At 25.8% G+C, this 20884-nt stretch overlaps 1 protein-coding gene across 1 annotated transcript; it reads left to right on the forward strand.

Annotated features, from left to right (window-relative positions):
• The first annotated feature begins 8388 nt into the window (after window positions 1-8388).
• LOC132934255 (tRNA (cytosine(34)-C(5))-methyltransferase) lies at window positions 8389-20613 on the forward strand. Its single transcript, XM_061000541.1, has 16 exons — window positions 8389-8595; window positions 8722-8808; window positions 8909-9114; window positions 10377-10554; window positions 10633-10717; window positions 10774-10914; window positions 11175-11298; window positions 11372-11502; window positions 11965-12157; window positions 12238-12465; window positions 12886-13018; window positions 13874-13951; window positions 14101-14242; window positions 14318-14467; window positions 19622-19687; window positions 20439-20613. The coding sequence occupies exons 1-16, from the start codon at window positions 8527-8529 to the stop codon at window positions 20495-20497; spliced, it is 2070 nt and encodes a 689-aa protein (XP_060856524.1). The 5' UTR covers window positions 8389-8526; the 3' UTR covers window positions 20498-20613.
• Window positions 20614-20884: the final 271 nt, after the last annotated feature.

The following is a 20884-nucleotide window of genomic DNA, read 5'->3' on the forward strand; positions in this document are numbered from 1 at the left end:
TGAAATTTTTCAGAAAAGCCAATTTAAATGTGTTTAAATATTTTTCAGCTTATAATTATTTGATTTGGACGTATGAGTTATCAAAACCTTTTAAATTAAATCAGAATTTGTATTATCTCATAAGTTAATTGAGAAGAAATTTGGTAATCAAAAAATTATAAAATATTTACATAGAGCCTTTTGGATCCAAACCCCCCACATATTTACAAATTACTAAAATAAAATCATAGTCTTGGGACTAAAACACAGGTAAATACTTGAAAAAAAATATATCAATAGACATTTTTTGTAAAACAATAGATTACGTTTATTATTTTGACTAGTAATTTTAATTGCAACAAACTTTTTATAAACTGTTGATTAAAATGCATAATAATAAACAAATATGTTTTTAAAAGTAATTTAATTTATGACACTAGCTGTGGGTGAGGGGCTTATATATTTTATGAAAAAGTGTTTAGTTAAAAATAATCTTAAATAATACATAGGTACCATTTTTCTTCAGTAATGCACACGTATATCATCAGTATTTCCTAAAACTGACGTGTATGATTTGTAGGTTACCTATGTAAGTAGGTAGTAAGAATATATTATTTTCATTATTTGTCCTTTCAAAGGCTGAAATAAATCAACCATCATGTTTAGTAAATTGTCTTCATTGTGTATTGGATACAATTCATGAGCAAAAGCCATATATACTCTGGTACCTAAATTGTATCTACTGGACTAAAAAAGTATTATTGTATTATTTACCTAGTTTAATTTGGGTGATTGTAAACTCTCCCAATTTGAATGCCTTGAAAAAATCAAAAAACCTAATTAATATTTTAGATTCTGAGCGGAGAGATGAATGTACCTATCGATTTTACAATGATTAGTGTTTTTTTTTATTTTTGTCTGTCATCACCTTTTGGGGCAGTAAAAATGCTTCGATTTTCTTCAACAGTACCTTATTTGATGGGAAAGGGAATCTAGTTCGTTTATTCAAGAGGTCAAAATTTCCAGTTGTTTTCAAAAACGCCTGAAAAAAACAAGAATTGTTAAGCAAAATCGGATTTCGACTAAATCGATTTTGTCTTTTGGTGTAACCCTACAACAAATAACCTTAGATATTTCACAGAACGTTTATATTAGCATTTTCTTTACACCATACAATTTTCAAAATATTTTGACTCGTTTTGAGCAGTTGACAGGCATTAAAAATTTTAGATTCTGAGCGGAACCATGAAAGTATTGATTTTACAATGTGTGTGTTTTTTTTTTGTGTCTGTCATCTTTTAGGAGAGTAAAAATGGTTGGATTTTCTTCAACAGTAACTTTTCTGATAGGAAAGTGAATCTAGTTGGTACACGGGGGATAAAAAGTAAAAATTTCCTAGGAGTTTTCAAAAGTGACGTGAAAAAAAAAAATTAAGGAAAAACGGTAATTTTTGCGCAAAATCTGTTTTCGATAAAATCGATTTTGGTTTTCGGTGCTACTCTAAAACAAAAGACCGTAGGTACATGAAATGTTGACTGAATGTTTATATAAGCATTTTTTATACACCATAACATTTTCCAAATATTTTGAGCTATAAACGGAAATTTTCAGTTTTTTTAGTTTTTTTTCTATAACTATCAATAAAATTGTATTTGTTGGTTAAAAAAGCGTGAACATTTTATGCAAGACTCCTGATATATTGTTACAATAGCAGTTGAAAAATATTCAAAATATATATGCACACATTTTTTTTATAAGCATTTAAAGTTTAAATTTAGACAAAATTTATCACATTTAAAATTTAATAATTATTTTCTAGTTAAAAATTTATAAAATGTTCAACTTGAAGATTGAAAATTTAAAACAAGATTCCACGTAAATAGGTTATATATAAATTACTTTATTCACCTTAATATCATCAAATATAATTAGTAATATCATGTTCTGACTGACTGTTTTCAATCAGAATCGTTTTTCTTATACAATTATGTTATATCATTTAATTCACATTTAACACCATCCATTAATAAGTGACCCACTTGTTACCTACTGTACAGCAGAACTACATCCACTTACCCACATTTTTAACATTCTGAGTGAAACGATAAATGTATTAATTTAACAATAATGTGTGTTTTTTTTTTTTGTGTGTGTGTACACGATAAGTAGTCGAAATAATGATTTGATTTTCAACTTTAGTATCTTATTCGATGGGAAAGTGAATATCGTTGGTGCATTGGGGAGGTCAAAATTTAAAATTTCCAATAGTTTACAAAAGCGCCGGGAAAAACAACATAAAAATTAAGGAAAAATGGGAATTTTTACGCAAAATTGGTTTTCCACAAAATCGATTTTGGTTTTTGGTGTAACTCAACAACAAATGAACGTACATATGAAATTTTCACTGGTCATTTATATAAGCATTTTCTGTACACGATATAATTTTCAAAATATTTTTATTTGTTTTGAACTAATTAGGAACATTTTCAGTTTCCAATTTTATTAGTCTTTTTTTCTAAGGATGTCAATAAAACTTTATTTATTGGGTAAAAAAGTTTGAAAATTTAATACAAGGCTCCTACTATATTGTTATAATGACATTTGAAAAATATTAAAAATCCTTAGTCACAGTTTTTTTTATAAGCATTTAAAGTTCAAAAATAGACAAAATATGGAAAAATCATGAAAATTACCAAATTATTTTGAGTTAAGAATTCATAAAAATTTTTCTTTTTAAATCTATGATTTTAAAATGTAATACAAGATTTCTTATAAGATTATCTATCTTTATCAACAAAAAAATGTCTATAAGAAACTCAAATTAAATTTTTACGAGCGTTTGAAGTTCATATTTTCACAATATTGGATATTCACTCGATTTCTCATGTAGTGGTTTTGTTATTTTTTTGTTATTCAAAAACGAACAACTGTAGATACATGAAAATGTTATTGAATGTTTATATTTTCATTTGCTATGCACCATAAAATTTTAAAAATATTTTGACTTTTTTTGAGCTGTATATGGGCATTGTCCGTTTTCAATTTTTTTGGTTTTTTTTCCTATAAATATCAATAACATTTTATTTGTTGGGTAAAAAAGCGTGAAAACTTAATGCCAGGCTCCTGATATATTCTTACATTATCAGTTGAAAAATATTAAAAATACATAGGCATAATTTTTTTTTATAAGGATTTAAAGTTCGAATTTTGACAAAACGTAACAAATTTAAAATTTAATAATTATTTTGTAGTTAAAAATTTATAAAATGTTCAAAAATTTATAGCTAAGGATTGAAAATTTAAAACAAGGTTCCATGTAAATAGGTTATTTATAAATTACTTTATTCACAATAATATCATCAAATATATTAGTAATACCATATGCTGACTGACCGTTTTCACTCAGAATCGTTTTTCTTATGCAATGATATTATATCATTGAATTAAAATTTAACACCATCCATTACAGTGACCCATTTGTAACCTACTGTACAGCAAAGCGACATCCACTTACCCACCTTTTTAGTTTTCTTTTCTATAAATGTCTATAAAAATGTTATTTGTTGAGTCAAAAAGTGTGAATTTATTACAAAGCTCCTGCAATATATTGTTACAAATAGCAGTTGAAAAATATTAAAAATAAATGGACACAATATTTTTATATTCATTTAAAGTTCGATTTTTGATAATATTTATCAACATTAATTTGTAGCTGAATATTTATAACATTTTCAACTTTTATAGCTAAGGATGGACAATTTAAAACAAGATTCCACGTTAGTAGGTTATTCTGTAACCAAAAAATCTAAAATTATTGTTTGTTAAAATTAGGACAACATTATATATTAAATAACCAGGAATAACGATTTTAGTTATTTTATTGTAGTTAAAAAATATTATTTGCGGGTACTTGAGTACTTGAGATTTCTTAATTATATTATTACAGTGAAACAGTTCGACAATCTAGTGGGCCAGAGAACATCGAAAGCAAAAAAAAACAAAAAAAGAAGAAGAAACTATATGTTAAATCTGTCCCTATAATAAATAATATAATATTAAGACATTTAATCGTTCAATATAAGATAAGAATTCATATCTTCGTTTTACAATAAACATTAAGTACATCGATTTCAATAATTTTAAAATATAATAAAATTAAATAGAGAAAAATCCTAACATTTTACATTTTTATAAAGTAATTTTAAATGTAGCACGGGTCAGTTAAAAATGGTACGTGAGCCGCCAGTTTTCCATCCCTGCCCTATTGGACATAGGTTATACAATCGACTTTCGATAATTCAAAGTTGGTGGGACTTATGAAACATTTCAAATTACAGAGAGCTCGAATTGCCGAGTGGTTCAAATATCAAGAGAGCATAAAAACATTGAAATTTAGAATTATTGAATTATGAAAAAAGTATTCGTACCTACGATAATAATTCGATAGTTATCGTATAGGTATTATAAGCTAAATGTATAAACAATTGTAAGGTAAATTTGGAACAATTCTAGTTTAGCTCCCAAGCCATTTTTTGAAATTTTTTTTTGTGAAATGTGTTTTTGTGGTACTTTAAAAATGTCGCTCAAACTTCTAATGGAAGTTATGTTCAAAAAACATCAAAATACTCGATTTTCAAGTTTTAAGTTTCGAATTTATGACACTTCAAATAAGGCAATGATTACACAGTTTGCGGTACTCGTCGTTGGCTCCTCGGCCAAACCTGAGAGTCGAGTCCCCCGCGCGGCATTACAAAGTATAGTGTTCCGCGCATTGGTATAAACGTAAAATTTCAAAAAATCACTCGGGAGCTAAATAGAATTATGCCGTAAATTTTTATCGATAAGATTATAAGAAATATATTTTGGTGAGTATACCTACTTCGAATTGCCGAGCGTTAAACTTTGAAGTGTCGTGTGTTTACAGCTGTTTTCCCTACAATTTTAAAACAAATTACCAAGTGTACGTAAATAGTTAAATGCATGGTTTTTATTCGAATTAGGTACTGTGAGATTTTTAAGGGAACGAGTAATTATTTCTAATTACCAAAAGTTTTTGTAAAACACAGTAACAGTGTAACACCCATCAATATTGGTTCAGCCGTTTCGAAAATTAGCTGGACAAAAAGACAGACAATTCAATTTTATTTATTTTTACAGATTACCTACATATTATATTAATATCTCCATCCTCAATACAGATAAGTACAATTCTTAGATCTAAATATCTAATGTATAAAATTACTATAAATTTATAATTACATAATATCTATAATTTGTTAATATTAAGAATAACATGTTTATCTAACTTTTTAGATTTAACTCCATGGCTCTGTGATGTTTTTTTGTAGAAAGTAAATATTTAATTAAAAGTTGTCTAAATTATAATTCAGTAGGTACCGAAGGTAAATACCGTAAGTAAATCAAGCTACTTAGTAGAAAAAAAAAAATTATAATTCATTATAGCTTATAGGTATTAATTTATATTGTATATTGTATTATAGTATTATACCTATTTACCTATTACTTATTAGGTATATTTATTTATTTTTATTTAAAGAAGTTAGTAATAAATTATAATTATTAAGAAAATTTTTAAATAAATACCTATTTACTTTCTAGAAAAAAAACTACAAGAAATAAAACGTCAAGTAAAAAACCACACGATAAAAAACGTCAAATGTATATATGTATTTTACATAAAAATTACAAATATCAACTTGAGGCAATCATCAAAATACCTAAAGTATAAATACATATTACATATATACTCTGTTTAAAAAAACAACATACTGCTTCTGCGCATAACGACTGATGCCCGTAGGTAATAATATAACTAAAGCTCGAATAAAATGCTCTAAAAATATAAAAAATACATTTATGACCTTTTAAACTCGAAAATATGCGATCAAAAAATCAAAATTGCACTTTCAAAAAATGCATTTAACATATAAAACTGTGTAAGTACGTTTATAATTATAAAAAAATTAAATTTGACAAATTGTATTTGTATTACTGCACTTTACTAGTACTACTGCACTACAACAGTACTACACTCTGTACTCCAATAAAAATTGTATGCAATTAAATCGGCTAATTTGTTAGTGTGAAATATATAGATAAATTTCAGCCTTGCCTAATTTAAAACCAGATTAGTGATTACCTAGTGTTATATACCTAGTTCAAAATAAAAATGATTTATTTTACGTAGTACCTACTTTGTTTATATTTCAATGAAGTCAAATTTTTTAGTCATATAACGGGAAGTCGGGAAATAAGTAAAAAATGCATTAAAAACCAGTGTTGTGGTTATAACATGGAGATTGGGAAACTTGGCACATATTTCACATTTGTAGCTTGGAAAGCATCGTGTAAGACATTCAAAAAAAAATATGCTAATGCATTGTAATTTTTAATCCGAGCCCTCGCCCCTATAGTAATAATTAATAACTAAAAGGTAGGTATACCTACCTAAATGCTATTTAACCGTTCAAAAATTCGGTATGTCTCTTTCAATCTTTCCCCACTAAAATAATCTTTTATTTAAAAATTACATATATCAGTTTTAAGTCAATTATTCAAATATCAAAAATATAAATAAATAGATAATACAATAATAATACGCACTATTATACGTGGCTAAATAAACTTTTAAGAGGACGTCGCACCTGCATTGGTTGACTCCGTCTTACACTCTTACACACGTACGACTTTGAGCATTTATCAAATATGTCAGTTTTTATATTAGAGTTAATTGACCTATATAATTAAACTTTTAAGCAACATCATTATCTGTGTTCTTTTGTTGGTGTTTTATGATATTTTAATTTTTAAGTAAGTTATGAGTATGTAAAACATAAATATTTGAAAATTTATTTTTCTATTTATTTTAAAATAGTTTGATTGACTCTAATATTAAAACTAATAGCACACTATTGAAACTGGCGAACGATTTGTTATGTCCTCCGTGTGTATACGGGTGTGAAGTTCTCTTAAGAGCACGTCACAGTGTCACACTCGATGTAGGACGTGGTTGTCTCGGTCTTACAAAATATGTACAAAAACTGTTTTACGCGGGACAATTTTACTCCCTCTGTATTTATAGTAGAATTACCAAAATTCCACAAATCATAGGAAATAATTTTATGTGTGTCGTGTTTTCATTATTTTGATAGAACTAACCAATAGTTTTTAATATCTAATGAAAAAAATATAAAAACCTTTATGTTCTAAACTGATTATTTTTATTGTGTTGTACATATTTTGTAAGTCGGAGTCTCGGAGACAACATATCTAAAACAGTTAAAAAAAGGGGAGGATGTACAATTTTTAATAGACATTCAGTTAGTTTACATATATTATATTTATATTATCATATTATACATGTTGTATTGTGTACAAAATTTGGATATGACCCCTCCCCCCTCCCTGTAGATACACCACTGACTCAGGCTGTAGTTACAGTTAAGACTTAAAATTTATATGTAATATAGTTGAGAAAATTATCTGTGAAATATAGTAAACTAATAATAGGTACCTATATGACTAATTGTTCTATATAGCTGTTAAGAGAACGTTATACCCGCATGTGTTGTGTCCGTCATACAAGTGAGTATTTTAAAATTTTAAATTGTTTGAACATCTTAAAATACACATAACTTGCTTTAAAATTAAAATATAATAAAAAGCCCATGAGGTTACCTAGATATGATGATAAGATGATAATATAAGATGTTCAAACAATTTAAAATTTTTAAATATTCATAACTCGCGTTAAAATTAAAATATAATAAAAAGCCCTTGAGGTTACCTAGATAATAATCTTACCTTTAGATTTTATAAGAGGTCAATTCGCTCTAATTTTTAAATTAACGGAGATACACGTGTTCTTCTGAGCGTAAAATTTGCTATGTTACGCACTTATTGTAAGACGGGGACAACACATGCGGATATCACGTTCTTTTAAAAACAAATTGGTAACTATATGTCTCGAATCAAAAATATAATTTTTTTTCACAATAATAATGATATATTTTTCAAAATTGAAATAATATTTGGCATTTTGGCAATCGAATATTATATGTTGAAATGAATTAAAATTGTATAGTACCAATTGTTGTATAAGGTCTACCTACCTTTAAAATGATAATTTAGACGTTTTTACCTACCGCTCTTTCCTTGTTGTTTTTTATCAATTACCATTGAAACAGGCGCAAGTAAATTTAAAATATTTATTTTCACGACGATCCGTAATGAGTACCTATATTCTATAATATAGTGCTTTCCTCTTGGTAGGTGGCAATTATAATAGTAACTATTAGTAAGCGATGTGCCGATGTGTAACGGTCGTATTGAGCTGATGTGTGTGTGTGAATATGTTGTCATTATTCCATTGATATTTGATAATAATGTTGATACTGTATTCTGTGATACTGGTTTAGTTTTGTTTTGAATTCCACACTTACACGTGTTTTTTTAGTGATTTAATGTCAATTCATTAATCCTTATTGTTTGTATTCATAAAAACAATTTTCCTCGTATTTTAATACAATGGGTAACAGGAGACATGCCGGTTCAAATGCAAGCTTTGCAAAAAGGAGACGAAAAATGAAAGAAGGAGTAAATTTTTATTTTTATACGATCAAGATGATATAATATAAAAATTCATTTTTTTCGATTAATTATACTTACGTTTTTCGTCACCAAATCTTATACTTAGTTTTGTTTTAATATATTTGATTTCAGTTAGATACTAAAAATCCTAATGAAGATAATCGTAGTTCTTACGAAACAACAATACGAGACAATGAAAAATTCGTACAATATTATAAGGTATTATATTATAAAAAAATTTTAAGAGAACAAGTACCTACTTATATATGTTTTATTGTATTTTTTTATATTTTAATAAATGTTATTTAATTTATTTAAGATGCAAAATATTTGTTCAGAAGATGAATGGAACACATTTTTAGAAGTATTAAAAACTGACTTACCTACTTCATTTCGCATTACTGCTAGCTGTGACGTAGAAGCAAAAATACTGTTGAAATTAGTTGAAGGTGTTTTTTTTACAGATTTGCTCAAAGGAGAGCTAAATGATGAACAAAATAATAGTAAACCTTTTTGTTTACCATGGTTTGTTTAATTTAAATTTCACAAAAATATAAATTCAGTGTAACATTTATCTTTAATTATTATTAGAACGTGGATTTGTATGCATTTGCATATTTTTTTTTTTATTGATCTTAAATACATCGACATCTAGGTCATTAGTACAAGGTGTTAAGTTAGGTGGTATTTACAATATGTTACATAATTTTTTTAAATTAGGTTATACAATTCTGATTTTTTTAGGAATAAAATTAAGTTGTTTGTGTCCTGTGGGTTTGGTCCAAGTGCTTGGCAGATTTGTTTGGAGATGTGGAATTGATCGCAGTACTGGTTGTATTTGTAGCATTTGGTGATGATGTGTTTTACCGTTAGGAGGACTCTGCATGTGTCGCATAATGGAGGTTCTTCATTGCTCATCAAGTAGCTGTGCGTTAGGTGTGTATGTCCTATTTGAAGTCTGTTGATTATGGTTTCTTCTTTTCTATTAAGTTCGGGATTTTTCCATAGGTTGGTATTATTTTTAATTTGGTTGAATTTGGTGTTTAGTTGTCGCCAGTGGGAGTGGCATTTATTGTTTATGTGAGTGTTGATTTCGATTTTTGTGTCAGCGAATGTGATGGAATTTATATTTGTGGTTGATGTTGAGTCTATTGCGTTTTGGGCTTCTTGATCAGCTATTTCGTTTCCCGGTATGCCACTATGCCCAGGCATCCATACAAATTGGATTTGTTTCCCCATTTGCATATTTATTCTGGTTGATTGTATGTTATAGTATGACAAGTGATCACTGAATTTGTTTCATGACAACAATTTAAACTATTACATTTTTATGGTGCAAATTTCGACATTTTCCCATTTTTTTGATTTTAAGAGCCTGTTTTATGATTTTAGTTACATATTTCATCTTTTAGTGCATGTTAATTATTATTGTAAAAATTAGATTTTGATAATTTCGATTAATATTGAAATAAATTAATAGGTAAGTATACTTGTAGGTATAAATTGTTTTCTCAAATATATTTTTTATTAAAGGTTAAAACTACCTACAAAACTCAGATATTTTAAAGAAAAGTATTTTTAGTAGTGTTCTATAATTTTAAATTTATTATTTTAGTTAAACATTCTGAAAATAAATGTCATTAATGCTAATTTTTGAACATTTTATTGCATATTTGGTTGGTTTATATTGCATACAAATCCACGCTATATTTATAACCAATAAGTGTTAATAATCCTATACCAATAATAGACTGAACATAATATTATGCCTAGTAAAATGTATTCAGGTACCCACAACGATTGGGATGGCAATTGAAAATCACTCGTAAAGATATTCGTGGTTCAGAAGCATACTACCGTTTACATAATTTTCTAATTTCTGAAACTGGAAATGGTAATATTTCTAGACAAGAAACAGTCAGCATGATTCCACCTTTGCTATTGGATATACAACCCAGTGATAAGGTTATAATTATTTTATCTATAATCATTGCATTGAATATTTACATTTTTTAGGATTAAAACAATTGAAATTTATTTTAGGTATTAGATATGTGTGCGGCTCCTGGTTCTAAAACTGCACAACTTATTGAAGCTTTGTATTCAGGTTCTACTTCTTCTGTTCCAGGTTAAGATTAATTTAAAAATGTTGACTTTATTTACTAACATTTTTTTTTAATGTAGATGGATTAATTATGGCCAATGATGTTCATAATGCAAGGTGTTATATGTTAGTTCATCAAGCTAAAAGATTAAATAGTGCAAATGTTGTTATTACAAATCACGATGCTACAGTTTTACCTGTTATGAATTTGGATGAAAATGGTTGGTTTGTTTTTATAACTTAACAGTTAAAAAAGTTTAAAAATTTAAATTTAATCTTATTAGTATAAGTTATAATCTGTTTATTCAAAGTTTGATAAAGATTTAATTTTGATTATTATTTATTATTAGTTATTACCTATGATTCTATGAAACATAATTTGCATATTAGGAAAACAATTTAATTTTAATCACGATAAAAAATAAACAAAATTGAATTAGAATGATATAATTGCTATGATATACAGATAATTTTTTTCTAGGAGATTCTATGCTAAAGTTTGATAAAATATTATGTGATGCACCATGTTCTGGCGATGGTACATTAAGAAAGAATGCAGATATTTGGACTAAGTGGAGTCCTGGAAATGCAAACAACTTGCATGGGTTAGTTTTATTTTATTTGAAATCACAAAAAGAAAAAGAATTTATTTGTTAAATATGTATTTTATTTTATTAGAATACAGTTTCGTATACTTAAGCGTGGATTAGAACTGTTAAATGTTGGCGGGCGTTTAGTTTATTCAACTTGTTCATTTAATCCTGTTGAAAATGAAGCAGTGGTTCAGCGTATGATGACTGAAGCTCAGGGTATTTTTATTTAATATTTTTATTATTTAGTGTAAAATAAATTTTACATTTTATTGTAATTTTTTGTAGCATTACATTTAGAGTCAAGACTAATATATATTTAGTTTTAAATTGTTCATTACTTTCTCTAAATATTGAAAAACTGCTTATAATATAATTATATTATAAGGTTATTTTTATATTTCGATATTAATGATTGCTTTTGTATTTAATGTGACAATATAGATGTTTCAAACTTACACTAGTTGTTACACACAACAAAGTAGTATCAACATATATATTGTTCAATTATTTTATGTGTTTTAAATAAGTTTTTATTTCATATAACATCTTTGTAAAACATTAAAAATGCAACTGTTAATAATTTATCTATTATCAACAATACATCAAAAGTACATCATTATAATTATCTAAATATTGCATAACAAAACTTTATTCAAAATTATTGTATGTTGTTATTAGGTAGTGTTGTTATTATAAATGCTCATGATAAACTCCCAGGCTTAAAAATAGTTAATGGTCTTTCTAAGTGGATTGTTGTATCAAAGGATTTGGATGTATATAAAACTTTTGAAGAAGTTCCTGAAAAATGGAACACCCAAATTAGGCCTCAAATGTTTCCTCCTAAGGAAGATTTATATAATCTGGATAAATGGTAAAATAAATAAAATTGATTTCTGTTTTTATAATACATTTACAAAAATTATCAATTGTATCCTTGTTACTTATTTTTAGTATTCGTATACTACCTCATCATCAAGACACTGGAGGGTTTTTCGTAACTCTTATGGAAAAAATTAAGCCATTGCCATGGGAAACATGTATAAAACAAACTGATGAAGTTGTTGATGAAGTAAAAGTTAATAATTATAAGAGGAAACCAAAAAAAAGGAGATATCAAGGATATAAAGAAGATCCATTTATATTTTTAACTGTTGATGATCCTGTTTGGCCAGAAATTAGGTAATTAAATTAATATTTTTTTTTACACTCGTATATTTGAATCATATGAGACTACTGGGAAGAAAACTTTTTTTAAAGTCTTATTTGTTATATTATTAAAATAAAAGTTCTGATTAAAAATTTTTTTAATTCTGCTTATAAAAAATATATTTTTACTAGCACTAAATATTTGAACACATTGTGTTTATAGTTCTTTTGTAGATGTTTTGAGTTTTTTAAATACTACTCATTCTTAATTTACCTATTCTTATTTAAATTTAAAATTCAAAGAAAACTATTTTAACTTTTCTTAAGTGCTGTTTAGAACTATAAAAACTTTAGATGGGATTTTAATTGTTAAGTGGCAAGCGAGTATTTTGTATACATTTTAGGCAACCTTTTCTTAAATACCCTTATTTAATTATAAATTTTTTTTAACAGAGACTTTTACGAACTCAATAATTTCCCCATTGAATGTTTACTTACAAGATGCTCTGTGGGTAAAAAAAAAAATATCTACTATACGTCGACATCTGTAAAAGATATTGTAAAGAATAATCAAGACCGTGTAAAGGTAAGCAAATTAATTATTTTATTACCTATTTAGTTAAAAAAAACCTGAACGTGTTGCATGACACGCATATGGAACAAATTCCCTTTTGTATGTAGGTTTGGCATAATTAATCATTAACATGCCAGGCTCTCATCCTCTCTACCCCCACCCCTTTGATTATTGATGTAGTAAATAACTATATTCATAAATTTATTTGCAATATAATATATATTTATTTATTTGTTTTTAAAACATCGTGTTAAACATACAAGACATTTTGTATTACATAATTTTACATAATTACATTATATTATAAAATATAGAACCGTACACCATCACCTTATCTATATTTTGAATTATATTATATACCGAGTATTAATTGTAAATATTTGTTATGATAATCCAGTTTTATTTAATATTTTTTAATAATAAGATATTATTTTTATATATTTATAATAGCATGATTTAATACTGGCTTTTTTGATTTATTAAACTTTCTTTCAATTTAGAACCCTGGGAATAATGCTTTAAAATCAATAAACCAAAAATATACAAACAATTTGTAATTAAAAATTTTTTTTGAATAAATGCTTTTTCCAAGTTTATATTCATATAAATACATATAAGATAAAAAAAAAATTGCATATTATACTGTATATTATTTGAGTTTTTTTATTATGTATACATATGCACTTATTTCATTGTTTTTTTGTACATAAAGTTTCAAGCCCTGTTAATAATATACTAATATAATAATATCTAAACTTGAACAATTTTTTGCTGCTGCTATGTTTATAATTTTTGTGTATAAATATTTTTTAATAAATATGTGAATTTACTATTGTATGGGAGTACAATTATATTTTTATTTTGTAGATTATCAATACTGGTGTTAAAACATTTGTCCGCTGTGATAATAAATCAATGGAATGTAACTTTAGGCTTGCTCAAGAGGTAATCAATCAAATTTAATATTTTCTTTTTTTACTTAACTTGTTCGTCTAACTTAATTATTTTATTTATACCTGGTAATTTGTGTTAAAATACTTTCTATATATACGTAGATTAATTTTATTTATTATTCAAATACCATAATTTTTAAGGGTTTGGCTGGAATATCTTCCTTTATTGGACAAAAAAGGCGATTACAATTAACACGTACTGAGTTGATAACTGTACTGAAAAATCCAACAATTCCAGTTACTTCTTTAGACCAGGCCACAAAAGATATACTAGACAATTTTGGTAATAAATTATTTTACGAATATTTTATTGTTAGTTGTATTTTACTTCATTTAATGATAACACTATTTTAAATAGGTGTTGGTAGTTGTATTCTGAACATGGTGGACAAAGATTTTCCAATTGAGCTAGTTGGTTGGAAAGGATTTTCAACTCTCAAAGCTTATGTAAATGGTGAATGTAGATTACACTATTTGAGATTACTTGGAGTTGATGTCTCAGAATTTGGTAATACTTATTACTTAATAAATTATCTTAATACACTTTGTGAATGACATAAAATTTAATTAGAGGTTAATAATATTTCTCATTTGCATGGATGTTATGTTGATTATCATTATTGTAACATGGGCTACAGAATTGGTATTAATATATAATTGAGTATAATACATTTTCTTTTTATAACCTTAAGTATTAAATATAATCATTGGAGCTATAATCTAATATTAATAATATTAAGGTTAGTCTTAGTATAGTAGTCATATTAAAGAAATAACATTATTAATTGAGATAGATATTAAATGGAATTATATTGTTTTTTCTGTAGGTAATGGCAAATCATTTTTATTAGTTTATTTATTTATTTATTTATTTATTTTCATTTAAAACAGAAATGTATACATACATGTAAAATTACAAATATTTATACATATTATAATTTGGCATTATATATAAATGATTGTCTCCGTAAGCTAGGCTTGTTGTAGAGACAAGGTTCTTAAAAAATATCTCGTACATTTACTAAATAATTAAATTAACACATTATAAGTCGATCATAGTTGATTATGTGAAAATAAGCTATCATGAATATAAATTTTTAAATATTTTAGAATAACATAATAAATATAACAAATTGACAGGAATACAGAAAAATTATCTATGTTAGTAATTTAATTTTTTCATTTACCATTTTCTTATAAAATCTAAAGATTCTAAACAAACCAACGTCAATATTTAATTCCATAGCCATCTTAATTCCAGCATTTAAGAGGTTTCTTTTTCCAAATTCCGTTCTACACTTAGGAATTAAATACATATTGGTTTGCTTAGCTCTTGTACAGTGGTTATGTTTAAATTTAAATTTTTGAATATCAAGGAAAAACATATTCGATAATATATGCCGTGCATATAATTGATTTAAATTTAAAAGATTACATTCTTTATATAACAATACAGTGCTCATCCTATATGGTTTTTTAAAAGATATTTTAATAAGAGACTTTATAGTGGTTTTAAGTGAATTTAGATGTATATTGTAGGCACCACCCCAACTCCCAATACCGTATGAATAAATTGACTGAGCCATAGCTACGAATACCATTCTCATTGTGATTGGTGATAGTATGTTGCTAATAGTTTTAAATTTATAGAACAACAGTCTGAGCTTTCTAGTTGTATTAATAATATGATTTTGCCATTTAAGGTTAGCATCTATAGTAATACCTAGATATTTTACTTGTTGTACTGAAGAAATATAAGTGCAATTACACTTACTGTCATTACTAATAGTAGACATTGTATTTATATTAAATTCGTTACAATTTATGAGGTGTGCCTTAAGATAATTTCCAGTGGGTGGCAATTTATTTATACTAAAGTTCATAAAGCAAGTTTTTGTTAAATTAAGTTCTAGGAGGTTATTATCAAACCATGTTTTGACGATACTTAATACATGCGTCGATTTACTATGAATATGATTTTTATTTATGTCAACTATAATAATTGAGGTGTCATCAGCAAAACTGAAAATTGATCCGTTACACTTAATATTCAATAAGTCATTAATATAAACAATAAAAAGAAGAGGACCCAATACAGTACCTTGTGGTATTCCATGATTTTAAATCCGATAATCGCTTAAACTGTCATTTACTCTTACTTGTTGAATACGATTTTCTAGAAAATTACATATAAGGTTATTTGCATTGCCCCTGATATCGTATTTTTCTAATTTTGGCTAGCAATATTGAATGGTCAACAGAATCAAAAGCTTTTTTAACATCTAGAAAAAGTCCTATTACTGCTCTATTCATATCTAGTTTGTTATAAATGTAACTAATTACAGCCATTTAAGCTTTATCGGTACCTTTGTTTCTCCTGAAACCAAATTGGTTACAGGAAAATATCGAGCATGTTTCTAAGAAGTTATAAAGCCTATCTTTGATGCACTTTTCTAAGACTTTGGATAGTGTAATTGTAAGTGCTATTGGTCAATAATTTGTACAATCACTTTTATTTAACTTCTTATGTAACGGGATAATGATAGTATTTTTGAATGACTGTGGAAAAACACCAGTAGTAAGAACTAGATTAAAAATATTTTGTAATGGTGTAAGAATATTAAAAATAATAGCTTTTAAAAGCGTGTTTGTTAATTCCCACCTAGTGAATGAACATGCTGGTTTAATATTTAATATATATTTTTTAATTTCATCAGTTGAAATAGGGTTTAGGAATATACTTTTATCATTTACTGGAATATCATTTAAAAACGTAAATTTTCTTATGTTTAGATGTGATTTCAATTTATTCAAAATATTTGTACCTATAGACATGAAAAAAGAGTTGAACTCATTTGCAATACTAATATTATCAGTTACAATTTGATTTTGACGATTTAGGATTGTTGGTATAAAGTTAGTTTTATTAGATTTATTATCTAAGGCTTCATTTATAAATTCCCATATTTTTTTAGTATTACCTTTAGCATTAGAAATTTGTTTATAAAAATAAACGTCTTTTTCTATTTTCATGGTTACATTTAGTAGATTCCTATACTTTTTATTTATCTCTTGCAATTTAATGTTAAATGGTTGATTTTTTAATTTCGCATATAATCTATCCCGATGTTTCATAGAATTAATAATTCCTAGTGTTATCCAGTTTTTTAATCGTTTTTTATTTTTTGGTATCTTTTTTATTTTAGTTTCTTGTGATTTTTTTATACTGTTTTCAATAATAGTTGTGAATAAGTCAATAGCTACATTTACATCAGTTGATTTTAAAACTTCTGTCCAGTTTATGTTTTTTAAGATATTATTTAAATTGTCTATATTAGTAAAATTGTAATTATGATTTTCGGTATTGTTATCAACTGTATTTATATTATTATCGTTTCGTGGGGTAGATAGCACAGGAATAGTACTGTAATGATCCGTAATAGCACTTTGATATATATCCACAAATATGATTAAACGCCTGTTTGTTTTTAATGAATATATGATCAATACATGTGTTACTATTGCCAAAGCTATGTGTAGTGCCATTAATACATGATTTAAATCCATAGGTACTAAGTACATTAAGGTATTTAATACAAATGATGTCATTGATCTTAATATTTAAATTTATGTCTCCACAAATAATATGTGATTGGAATTTGGAATAATTGTTTAAAAAGTCTTCTAGATTATCAATAAAATCAATTTTATTCAAACTGGGTGATCTGTAAATGCATGTTAATTTAATTAATATATTATTATAGGAAATTGTGAAATCTAATGAGCCACAGTGGTTTATACTTCCAATTATTACATTATTTACTATAATAGAGTCTTTAATATAAACACTTATTCCATCAGATATATTTAATGAGCTATAGTGATTATAACAATTATAACCTTTTATATCGAAGTTACCAATATTATTATCTAACCATGTCTCAGATAACATAATAATATCAAATTTAATATTAGCTAAACTTAAAACCACTAATAATTCATTAAAATGTTTTCTGATACTTCTAATGTTCAGTGAAAAGACAGTAAGATCATTATTATGTACACTAAATTTGTTACAGTCGTTAATAACAAACGTTTTATAATCAGTATTTTTTTCATTAGATAGAAATTTAAAATCAAAGTTTTTAACGTGAATTATTATAACTATTAATATATATCATTAACTTACAATAAAAAATTTAATATTACAACAAAAATAAAAGATAAATGAATAAATTAGTAACTTAAATTAAACAACCAAAAATATTATACTACTCCCAAAGTGCACTAACTTTTTTGTCTGTATCAAGATTTTGAAGAATTTGTGTAGTTGGTATTTTGATAACTTGTTCCCCTTCTTTTTTTAAGTAGACACCACCAGAATTTGACCAGACAAATCTGTAACCATATGTTTTTGAGAATTCTTTTGCCAACCAGAATAATCTTTTGTTTTCCTTAGTGAGTTGATCGTTGATAAATAATTTAACTTCGGGAAAGTTAGTACATAAATTATTTGCAGTTACCGGATTTTTATTCTTATAACGTAATTTTATTGATTTAACAATACTGTCTTTTAAAATCGTGGAATTGAATTTACCTATAATTTTACCATCAGTATTCTTGTACGGTTTCAATCTGTAAGTATCTACAATATCTTCGTTTTTAATACCAATGTTTAATATATTAGCTACTGATGTAATTATATTAGGTATATTTTCGTTAGGAGTTTTCGGTTTTAGAATTTAGTTAAATTTAAAAACAAAATAGTAATATTTTACTTTCATTATAAGTATTGTTGTGTCAGAAAGTAATAATGTTACTACATTAGTTGAACTCTCATTTATTTTGAGTAAAATTTATCAGTAAAATTACATAAAAAGTTCTAAGGGTATTTCAATTGTTGCTATTACTAAAAATGTGCTCATATACTCTCTTTTTAATTTATATTTGAGATTTTAAGTGTTATACATTTTGTTTGTTCTATGGTTAGTGATTTAGTGTATCTGTTGTTATTAGAATATTATAAATTTGTATTCAGACTCTCTAACAATGATTAAAATTGATATACCTGACATTTAACTACTTAGCGGTGCAGCACAATTGCGTACTGTTTACCTGTTTACCTGAAAATATGCTACATGATTGCGCACCAAAAAAAGTTGTACAAAATTGTTTAATATATAATTTCTAAATTATTTTTATGTCATATACAGACTTGACAAAATAATTAAGTTTTAAGTCAACAGGTATATTACAGTTTATTAATTCATAATAAATATAATGATTATTACGTGTAAACACTAATTTTTTATTTGATTTAATTTAATTATATTTTAAAATAGTGTATTGGCTATATTAATGTATTATAGTATGAATGTATAAAAATTGTAATTAAAAATAATATATACTTATAAAATAAAAAAACTAAACTATTTTTACCATTGTATTTTTGTACAAAAACTTTTTTTAATGTGCAATTGTGTTGCACTACCATTTAGTATCTATAAATAAAGTATTGTAGACAATTTTATGTATCAAATTCTAATAAATACATCATCTTGTGCCGTTCAAGTGACTAAAATATATTTTGGCTAAAATGTTATGAGAGCAACTTATTAAATAATATTAGTAATTATTAAACTAAATTATTGTACTATTTTAGATGTGAATAAATTTAAGAAAGAAAATAATGAGGATGGGCCAGAAGACAAAAGTGGAATTTGTTTAGGTAAAGTTAATTTTGTTATGGTTTTAAGTTAAATTGTTTTAATTTTTGTATATTAAATATAGGTGTTCGAGTGTTAAATGATTATACAGCTCTTAAAACAATTATCTGTTTGACTTAAGACTGTTGAAAGCGGACCATTTTTAAGGGGTTAAATTTAGGCAATATTCTATACCCATCTGAAGTGCTAAGTGACTGTAGTGATTGATCATTAATGTGCGCGAGTTTCCTGAACAATTTATGTAATTAAAGATAAACTATGACTAAGATTCTTTGAAATCCGTAGTGTACATATGCTCAGTCATACATCACTATATTTTACGAACAAAAAAAGGTTTCAACTCATGTGGCTATGAAAGTCACAAAAAGTGAAAAAAAACTTCCCCAATTCCAAAAGACCGATTTTAATTTTGAAATCACATTTGAATTTCTTATTCTCTTTTCTTGGTTTTGTAGTAAATGGATTTTTGATTTGCTGTATTATTTAATTAGTATAGTATCAAATTAATTTTTTTTTTCATCTACTATATTGTAGCGTTACTAAAATAAATATTATTTCCAACAAAACACAGACAAGGAGCAAATAAATTTCAGTAATTTTTCAAAATTAAAATTCTAAAAGTATATATATTTTTTTCCTATTGATATAAATACACGAACGAACAACCTGCTTTCAACAGCTTTAAACAATAAGTACAATACAGAATTCTAATATTATCAGTATTGGATTAAATTGAATTATTTAATGTTTCAGATGAAGTTCCAGAAGTTCAGGTTAAAGAAGAATTAATACAAAGTGAAAAATCAGAATAAACAAAAACAATAATATGTATTTGTCGATATTGTGTTAGGCAAATATTTTTTGTTATAATTACAAATTATAATTCAAGCAATAACTTTTATTTTAATAAACATTTTACAAAAATAAATAGGATATGTTTAATTTCATTTCATTATAAACATGAATAAAATAATCATATTATGTTATTAAAATAAATAGTCTTGTTAGCCATAAGTACATTGTAAATGCATAACAATTTTATTGTATTATGTAAAGCATAAGAAGACATTGTACCTGCCTATTGTGTTGTCTCCATCTCACTTACGCATTATATAACAAATTTTACATCGAGAAGAATCCATTTTACTCTTGTTATTTTATATATTACAGTGAATTAGTTTAATATCAAATTTAAAACT

The sequence above is a fragment of the Metopolophium dirhodum genome, chromosome 1 (assembly GCF_019925205.1).
Source record: "Metopolophium dirhodum isolate CAU chromosome 1, ASM1992520v1, whole genome shotgun sequence".
NCBI classification, from domain to species: domain Eukaryota; kingdom Metazoa; phylum Arthropoda; class Insecta; order Hemiptera; family Aphididae; genus Metopolophium; species Metopolophium dirhodum.